General features: G+C 35.9%; 1 protein-coding gene across 1 annotated transcript in view; it reads right to left on the bottom strand.

Moving 5' to 3' along the window:
• LOC107729606 (Na(+)/H(+) exchange regulatory cofactor NHE-RF2-like) overlaps positions 1-10,301 on the bottom strand; it is a 20,253-nt gene that overhangs the window by 4,155 nt on the left and 5,797 nt on the right. The window contains exons 2-4 of the mRNA XM_016540231.1: positions 8,550-8,780; positions 5,682-5,864; positions 1,486-1,680 (exon numbers count right to left, since the gene is read on the bottom strand). Coding sequence (XP_016395717.1) covers positions 1,486-1,680; positions 5,682-5,864; positions 8,550-8,780 — 609 coding nt within the window. The remainder of the gene's footprint in view (positions 1-1,485; positions 1,681-5,681; positions 5,865-8,549; positions 8,781-10,301) is intronic.

Genomic DNA, 10,301 nt, shown 5'->3' with positions numbered 1-10,301 from the left:
TATATTATAATATTGTTATACTGCACTATTTATTATAGTGTTGATTATATTCATTTATTATATTATAATATACTAAATATTATAATTTAATATAATCTATTATAATATTAAATTATATTTATATTTATATAATTTCTCTCAATATGTTCAGGTGCAACACATAATAATTGTCGGTCAGTATTTGTCCAGCAGGTGGAGTGTGAGGCCGCGTTACTTCCACTTTCTGTGGAGCTTCCTCTTCCTCTTCCTCTCTTTGAAGAAGCCTTACATAACAAACTTTCATCTGACATTTTTCTCTGTTTCTCCAGCTGTCTCTGTCTGATAATGGAGTTTGGGGTGTGTAGGCTGCCGTTGCCGGTCAAACACAGAAACTGTTGTAATGCATGTGAAAGTCTGAGGCTTCCTGACCTTCTTACAGGAGGAAGGTGTTTATATGCGAAATAATAAAAGGTTTGTCAATGACTTTCTAATAAAGTGCGTCACAACCACGTCATTACACTTCTGAGGAATCTTATTCATAAAGTGCCGCGTCTAAAATACATCTTGCATTTTGTGAGATGCCGTTTTCCTCCTAATGTCACTTTGTACTGCAGATCTAAATGTTTAAATTAGATGATTCTTTTTATTTTTATTAAATTAGATTATGAAATTAGTTCTAAATTTTGGCCTTACTGTTGCCAGCGCCATAATGTACTGTTTGAGCTACAGGAAAGCACATAATGATAATAATAATAATGATAAATACATTAATAATAATAATTTCTCATTTTAATTAATTGATAATATACTATATTATTAAATTATTATTATTGTTGTTACATAACTTTTGGAGCTCAACCATCACACAACATTTGTGATGTGATTTTCTTCAAAAATTAAAAAATTAGTGCTGTCAAACGATTAATCGCATCCAAAATAAAAGTTTTTGTGTACATAATATATGTGTGTGTACTGTGTATATTTATTATGTATATATAAATACACACACATGCATGTATATATTTTGAAAATATTTACATGTATATATTTATATTCACATTTACACAAGTTGCCATTTGAGGTGGTGCTTCAAACTATTCAAACTATAATTCATGAAGTTAATAACTGACTATAAATCATGTTTTGCTAACGATATTCAAATGCATTCAGAGACAAAGACTGCTGAGTGAATTAAACACGGTTTGTCAGTCATAATTACAGATCTGTCTGTGATAATTACAGAAAACAGCCGCAAATTAAATCCATTAGGACGGATTTGCGATCTGTGACGATCACGGCATCTCTCACACACACTCACACTCACACTCACACACACACACACACACACACACACACTCACACTCACACTCACGGACTCTCTGCTCTAAAACGGGATCCTCCCCTCACGAAGCAAACAACATTTCTCTTCATTAGCGTAATCTGCCTCTCTCTAGAAATTGAATCTAATCTGGGCTAATGGAGGCCGCTGTAACCCCGTGCCATCACCTCGATGAGCCGGTCTCTGGGCCTCAGGCCCACGCGCTCCGCCGGAGAGTCGGGGTCCACCGAGCGGATGAACTGACCCGCGCGCGACTTCTTGCAGTGCAGGTTGAAGCCGTAGCCCTGCTCCCCTATAGTCATGTGACACGAGCGCGGACGCAGGTCCTTCGATACCACATCCTCCTCCAAAGCCGTCTCCTCCTGGAGAGAGAAAAAGCAATGAACTCCAGAAGAAGTTTTTAGGTCAACAAACCAGGACTGTTTTAGCTCCAACATTAGATAATGATCCGATTTAAAGAGATAGCTCATCCAGAAATTAATATTCTGTCATCATTTACTCATCCTCAAGTTGTACCAAACCTGTACGAGTTTCTTTCTACTGTCGAACACAAAAGAAGACATGTCAAAGAATGTTGTTGACCAAACAGTTGACGGTAGCCATTGACTTCCATGGTATTTTTCCATACTATGGAAGTCAGTGGCTACCATCAGCTGTTTGGTTACCAAACTATTTTTGGTTGAACTATCTCTTTAATTTTCAGAGTGAGATAAATCAGAGGAATACAGTGAAAGTTATTTGTTGAACATACTGTGTATAGCCTATATTCTGTATATTTACTAGTGCTGTCAAACGATTAATCGCGATTAATTGCATCCAAAATAAGTTTTTGTTTACATAATAAATGAGCGTGTACTGTGTATAATTATTATGTATATATAAATACAAACACATGCATGTATATATTTAAGAAAAATATGTTATGTTTATATATTAAATATATTTATATAAAATATAAGAATATAAACATATAAATGTATATGCATGTAAATATTTTCAAAATATGTACTGTATGTGTGTAAATACTGTAAACAGTATTATGTAAACAAAATCTTTTACTTTGGATGCGATTAATCGTTTTACAGCACTAATATTTACTCAATAATGTGTGAAATAATCTGTATTTATATTACTTCAAGATGGACAGACATTTTCATCAAACAGTCTTTACAGACACATTTTTTTCAATTTTTCCGGTGTTTTCTGTATGACAGTTCACAGAGGCAGCTGCACCATTAATATTTTGTATGTATTTATTTTTTGTTTGCATAAAAACTGCAATTGATCGTTTTACATGTTGATCAGATGATCTACTTCCTATCTAAGTGGACAGTTCTTGGCCAGAATAAGATGCATTATAGGTCAGACTTTATGCAATTTAGCCAAAGGTCCACATGCATCAGTATTCATTAAGAAACGAATAGTCACAAACAACATATTTCACATTACAAGCATTATCAGTGCCGTTCAAGTACTACGTTAATGCAATTATAAACACTCCGACTATCAAATAGTTGCTGTTATTTTAATTCATTTTTACAAGTACAAACTACTCACAAAAATATATTTTTAATTTTATTAATGATGAAACTGTCTTCCATTACATTACATTATTTTATGCAATCATTTATCTCACTAAAATACACAGTTGCACTTATGTTTTACAATTAATTTGAAAAATTCATTTGCCTTCACCATACACGGCAAGTCACTCGAAAAACTTTTTTCCTATTTAATTAGAAATATGGTTGCAAAGGGCTGGAAACTTTCCAAAAAATAAAAATACTGGTAAGCTTCCAAAATTTCTGGAAAGTTTCGGAAATTTTCCACCTTTTTGCATCTTTAATCATAAATATTTAATGGTAAAACTGTCTTCTGTTAAATGACAAAACTTGTATGCAATCATGTAAGCTCATGTATCTCAATAAAATACACAACTGCGGTTATTTTTTTATGATTAGTTTTGACAATTAATTTGCCTCCAGTGGTGTACACAAGAAGTCACTAGCAAAAATTTGTTTTTGATTGAATTATAAATATTTTTTGGTATAACTGTCTCCCCTTACATTACAAATTTGTTATGTAATCATTTAGGCACATTTTATTTTTATTAAAATGCATAAACAACTTTATGATACTCAAAGTAAAAAATATTATTATGCAAAAATTGCATTTCACTAATATAATAAATGTTTTATTTTTTAACTATGTTGAGGTGTTGCATTCTCAGTGCTGCCACAAGGGGCGCCATAGAGGACGTTAATATAAACAGTCAGTTTTCTTCTTCTACAGTCAGTTTTCAAATTCAGGTCAATTGGTGCCTTAATAATAACAGATCTGTTTTAATGATACAGACATTTGAAAAAAACTATTGCAAACTTGAGTTCGTATGTTTGTTGCCGCCAACAAAAATACACGCACAACAAGGCTGCATTCTCGCAGTATCTTTATCAGGCATTCTGGTGCCTTAATAATAACAGATCTGTTTTAATGATACAGACATTTGAAAAAAACTATTGCAAACTTGAGTCTGCATTTGCGCAACGTTTCTGGCCAAAGACAAAGGAACAAACCATCCTGTCTGTTATCATACGCCGTATGACACGATACATGCACGACCCTGGGCCGTGCACGAGGACGTGCCAGCATGTGTGCGTGACCATTGGCTCATTTCCTTCAAGAAGTGAAACACGCCCAGCAGGAATAAGGGACATTCTGTGAGACACCATGTCACTTCCTGTTCTAAGACAATACAAGGGTGGTGTCTGTTTGTGTCCCATGGGGTAGAGTGACTGAAGAACCTGGCCTTACACACACACGTGCTTCAGCTCCTGAGGCTGAGACGTCGCTCAATCGAATCCAGCACACACACGCACAAACAACACTCTCACTGAATTCTGGGAAAATACCCAGAAATCAGACACCCAGGACCAGAGAGTGGGAACAACACAACGCAGGTAAATGAGAATTAAGGTCACAGAGAGAGAGAGAATATGAGGACAACAAATGAAAGAAAAGAGACAGAGAGAGATGCAAATGTAGTTTCACTTAAAGGGGTCAGATCTATTTTTTTTTAGCAATTGATGTTTCCTGCAATTAAAAAAAAAACACCGGGTGGATTTTTATCATTATAGGGTGGTTGTGTACACACACTGCCAACACACATTTCAGTTCAAACAACTTGTAAAAGTGCATGTAGCATCCTATGACCCCTTTAAGAGCCATTTTTACCTCCTTTACATGTCAACGAAGCACATATTTTACTGTATATAATGTAAGTTACGGTTTCTTGCACAAAAACCACTCATAATTAATTCTAATAAACAAGCTGATTTTGCTACTCTACCTTTAAGGCTTCCATATATACTTAACCTACTACATACACTACCGCTCAAAAGTTTGGGGTCAGTAAGATTTTTTTTTTTTTTAATGAATAATAATAATAATAATAAAATAAGAAATTTATACTTTTATTCAGAAAGGATGCATTAAATTGACAGTAAAGACATTTATATAGAACGCTATTTTCTAATAAATGCTGTTCTTTTGAACTTTCAAGTCATCAAAGAAAAAAACATGGTTTCCACAAAACTATAAAGCAGCACAGCTGTTTTCAACATTGATAATAATATGCAATGTTTCTTGAACATCAAATCAGCATATTAGAGTGATTTCTGAAGGATGATGTGACACTGAAGACTGGAGTAATGATGCTGAAAATACAGCTTTGCGTCGCAGGAATAAACTACATTTTAAAATACATTCAAACAGAAAACAGTTATTTTAAATTGTAATAATATTTCACAGTATTACTGTAATTTTGATTAAAATAAATGCAGCCTTGGTGTTTCGAAAACATAAAATCTTACTGATTTTTGAATGGTAGAGTATACTGTAGTACTGTACCTTTAAGACAGACCTCTGTTATGATTGGCTGTTCTCTTTGCATGGGAAATAAAAACATACTTATACTTATCTCTAAACTCATAGATATGTGAAAGCATCTTTTTAAATGTCTATACATTTATACTGTACTGTACGTATCAGTGTCTATTCAAACGAACTGCACTTTCAAATACAAATACCTACCAATACTAGTCCTACACTATTAAAAATAAAGGTTCTTTATAGTCAAAAAAAAGGTTCCTTAGATTTTTAAAAATGTTCTTCAAAATGGTTATTTTAGGAACTGTTCACTGAAAGGTTCTCTGGGGAACCAAAAATGCTGCTTCTATAGCATCACTGCAAAAACGCCCGATTGGAACCTTTATTTTTAAGAGTGTAATCGGGTTGGAAATGAGAGACTTTGCAGATCCGCACCACAAAATAATCTCATCATGAAGCCCCTGCTGCCTAACCTCACCTGTGTGCTGGTCTGAGATCCGCTGAGGTCAGTGCTGAGTTCACACTCGGGTTCAGGCTCGGCTGTGAGTTTGGTGAAGGGTTCGGCCTCCAGTTCGGTCTTGTGTTCACCGGGTGACGCCAGACGGGCATGAGCTCTGTAGAGCGGAGAGCCGTTCATCACTCCTCCAGTGCTGCTGGGACTCTACCAGAAGACAGTGAAGTAGACATTCAGCTGAACCTGAACGGCTGTGGTCGGTGTTTCTGTTCTTTCAGTGGCAGCATTGTTTGTGTTGCGTTTGGGGAAGCTGCTTTGAAACTGTTGTTCGCCAAGAAACAACCTACTCATAATTTAAATGAGCAAAACCACAGTCAAACTAGCCTTCTGTTCGGCTTCTGTAGACGTTATCACTCTCCACACTGGTGCAAAAAGATCTAAATAAAGTTATAAAATCAAATTAAAGCAACAAACCACAAGAGGTTGTCTGTTACAGTGATTTTACTACAAGCAATGGGTGTTTTTGAAACTCCCTTAACTGTGGTAAAATCACTGTATTATGAGACCTCAAGTGGCTTCTTGCTTTTATATAATGAAGACAGCAGCATTATGATGAAAATAGATAGATTCATACAGTAATACTAATAATAATCAACAATTCTTCCACCAAGTAGTTTAGTTCGTTAGCAAAACTACAGGTTGTTCATGGCTGCGAATGTCAGATTTATTAAAACAGAAAAAGGCTTAAAAGTGCTGTGAGCAATTTCTGAGAAACACTGTTGAAAGTTAATCAGACCGAACACCGAAACACACTCGCAGCCAATCACCAGTAAGGGGGCGTGTCAAATCATGCTGGGGGAGGTGCTTGTTGCATAACATGTTTGTGAATTAGGGGGCGGAGCTATCAAGTTTTAAGTTGATTTGCACAGAAACAAGCGCCTCGTTGCTAGATGTTTTCAAATCGGCTCAAAATATCCTTTGACTGAATAGAATCAAAGTGAATTCTTTCGACTCTGACTGACTCTGACTTTAAGCAACTATGCGTTGACTCATCCAGGGTGAAAGTCATGTAGTGTTTTCCAGCCTTACACTTCAATTTTTATAAAAGAAATGAGAAACCTGGAATTCAAACACTTTTAGTAACTTTTCGTTGCTCTCCAATACTGCTAGATGGTTGTTGGTTTGAACCCCACTGCAGCTAATAATAAAACAAACAATAACATGACTGCAAGTTGACCATCTCTGGATTATGTTGTTTACAGGACTCTTGCTGTGTGCTGATCCGGCAGCTACCTGGGCAGGTGTCAACACACCTCACCTGAACTGGACACATCCAGGTCTGTAAAGAGCTTAGGCAGCTCCAGGCAAGCACCTCTAGATGAAGCCAGACTGAAGCTCCTGATGGAAGGCAGGTGTGTGTGTGGACTAAATGTATCCCTCATGTTTTACCACACACACACACACACACACACACACACACTGTAATCTTGGCCATGGTTGACTTCACAGCAGTGTAAATCAAAAATCTGATATTTTGAGATGTATCCAATCACTTGCATAAACTCAAAAGTCCACACAATTATTAGTGATCAGTTTTATAGCTTGAGTGTTTGTCTTACATGCTAACAATTTACTGCATGAAACACACTGTGGTCAGGTTATTCTTGTTGCGTGTGATGTTCATATGATGTTCTTTGCATTGGTGTCATTTTAGTATCATTGATATACTAAATATTTTTTTGTAAATATTTTGTTAATGTTTATTTTAATAACCCTGCTTTGCATGGTTTTGGTTTTCAAAAAAGTCACATAACCTGTCCATGTTCACACGCCTAATTTGACTAGCTTCTACCAAGTGACACATTTCCATTGATTGGACCTTATGCAGACTTCATTTTATTTGCTAAACCCTGGTGTTTCCGTGTAAAGCACATGCGCAATACAAGCTCTTCTGGAGCTTATTTAGCAGATCCAGAATACTTTTTTTTTTTTTAAATCAAGAATAAACCTAACTTTAACAAAACAGAGCACACTGAATTTAATTCATTTAGTCATTTAATTTTCATAAATTAATACCATTCACCAGTCTGAATACTTAGCTTTAATAAGCGGTCTTAAAGGGAGAGTTACCTAAAAATGAAAATTCTCTGTTGTTCAAAACCTGTATGAGTTTCTTTTTTCTGTTGAACACAAAGATATTTTGAAGAATGTTGGTAACAAAACGGTTGCTGGTAGCCATCGACTTCCATAATATGGTATAAAAATACTAAGGAATTCAATGGCTACCAGAAACTGCAACATTCCTTAAAATATCTTCTTTTGTGTTCAACAGAAGAAGAAAAAAACACATAGGTTTGGAACAACATTGTGAGAAACATTGTGAGTACATTATGACAGAATTTTCATTTTTGGGTGAACTGTCCCTTTAAATGAAACATTAACGCAAAAATTCTGCTTTCAATTCTGAATCCATTAATTATTCTTAGTACTTGTGAAAAAGCATTAAATAATTGACCACAATTTGATTTATAAACTTATTTTTTGCATTATATCATTTTAGCAGAAGAATGCAGTCGTTTAATAACCATTGAACCACTTGGATCTGGTATTTTTTTCTTTTAAATGTAACTGTTTAGAATTCTTGATTCCCAACCTTGTTCTTCATACAGTATGATCTAAATATAGCACACTGCTCCTCTCTGGACTGCATTTCCTCCTAGACTTCCTCTCATGGAGTCTCCAATATGAGGGAAGTTCTTATACAGAGAAAGAGACCGTATGGCCACTATATGCCATGTTGTGTCATGTTTCCACCTATCCAGAAACCAACAGCATCTGATAGAGATGGGATGTTTCATTAGGTGCAAGCACTCACATGAGAGATCTTCTCACCTTATTAATGAAAATGCCCTCAGAGCTCTGTCTGCTGTAGGGAGGAGTGGCGGAGTCTCGTGGGGAGGCGCGGGGAGAGGACGCCGCTGAGGAGCGAGAGGACAGAGAGCCCATCTCAATCGCCCTATCCTCTGTACACGGCAGACCGTGAAACTTCAGGAACTCATCGGTGACCCGGTCCACCACCAGCAGCCTGGTGCGGTGCTCCACCTCCAGGATCCTCTGCACAACCTGAGAGACACACAGAACGTAACACTCACTAAAACATACTCAAAGTACCATGCTATTACCGTGCAAAGTAGGAACATGGTACAATATTACTCACACCCTGACGAAGGCAAAATAGCCGCAACGCGTAGGTGTGCACTTGTCACCTGTTCTTAAAACTTATAGCCATGATGAAATAAAGGCTTTTAAAATTTTTTTTAATAAGTTTCGAGTGCCTTGGACTACTATTATTCTTATGGTACAATATTAATTTTGCTAACAAACGCAAAGTTTATCGGAATGAAAACGGTATTTATTTATTTTTTTGCGTGAATGCAAAGTTTATTGGGGAATGCAAACCATTTGCGCACAAACACAGTTTATTGGGGGAATGCAAAAGTTTTGTGAACAAATGCAAATTCTGAACATAAAAGTTTTGCATGTGAAACCAAAGTTTTTTCAGGGGAACACAAAAGTTTTGCGCATGAATGAATAGTTTATCAGGGGAACATAAAAGTTTTGCGCATGAAAGAAACGTTTATCGGGGAATGGAAAAGTTTTGCACACAAACAAAGTTTATCAGGGGAACGCAAAATTTTTGGACGTGAACGAAATTTTTTTCATGGGAACGCAAAAGCTGTGTAGGCTATAGGGGTGTAAATCGGATGGTTCGTCACGGTACGATACGATATCGATTCTCAAACCCAGCGATATTTGCCAATACCTCAAAAAATTCTACAATACGATTCGATTCGATACAGGAGTATATCGATCGATATATCGATATTATGATATTAATACCTATTTTAAACAACCATCTACATTTTTATTAACTCACAAATGCAATCAAAATATATAACATGAACATTTATCTGAAATTTTCACATCCTGTACCTCAATTGGGATATTCACAACAAAAAAAATAGGCCTACACTTTTTTTTTTTTTTAATAGCCTAATAAAGAAAATAAACAATTGGAAAAATAATTCTGGCTGCTACTATGGGCTCAGTGCTAAAAATATTTTCTACAGATAACCAAATTATAAGCAATAGCAGAAAATAAATGCAAAGACACAAGTTCAATAAACAGTGCTTTTCAGGTTTTTCAGCTCAGTCTAAAATCAATTTTCAGGTACGCTACAGAAATGTAATAATCAAATAAGTGCATAGCCTTCAATGTATAAATTAAATATAGATTAATCATTTTTGATGTTACAAAAGGTTATTTAGTCAGGAGCAGTGAGCACTTGTATTTTTCTTTGACAGCATTAGATTTATTATTAGTTTGCTTTCACTTTAAGAAAGAAAGCACGGATTTAACTACTGATACACATGCCTTTTCTTTCTCAACTGTTTACGTTAAGACATATGCCTAACCGACTGTGTTTACTAGGATATTCGCCAAGGATATTCATTCATCCATGCACAAAAAAAGCAGAAGAGAACTCAATTTAGTATTCGCGCGGTGTAGACACGGTTGTCTGTGTGTGTGCGCTTCAGATGTGTGCGCAGAAAACTTCTCACACAGCGCTCGACTGTTCCGCA

This window comes from Sinocyclocheilus rhinocerous, unplaced genomic scaffold, assembly GCF_001515625.1.
Source record: "Sinocyclocheilus rhinocerous isolate Xijiao unplaced genomic scaffold, SAMN03320098_v1.1 scaffold313, whole genome shotgun sequence".
NCBI classification, from domain to species: domain Eukaryota; kingdom Metazoa; phylum Chordata; class Actinopteri; order Cypriniformes; family Cyprinidae; genus Sinocyclocheilus; species Sinocyclocheilus rhinocerous.
The sequence above is the reverse complement of the archived record's forward strand: the minus strand, read 5'-3'. Positions and strand labels throughout refer to the sequence as shown.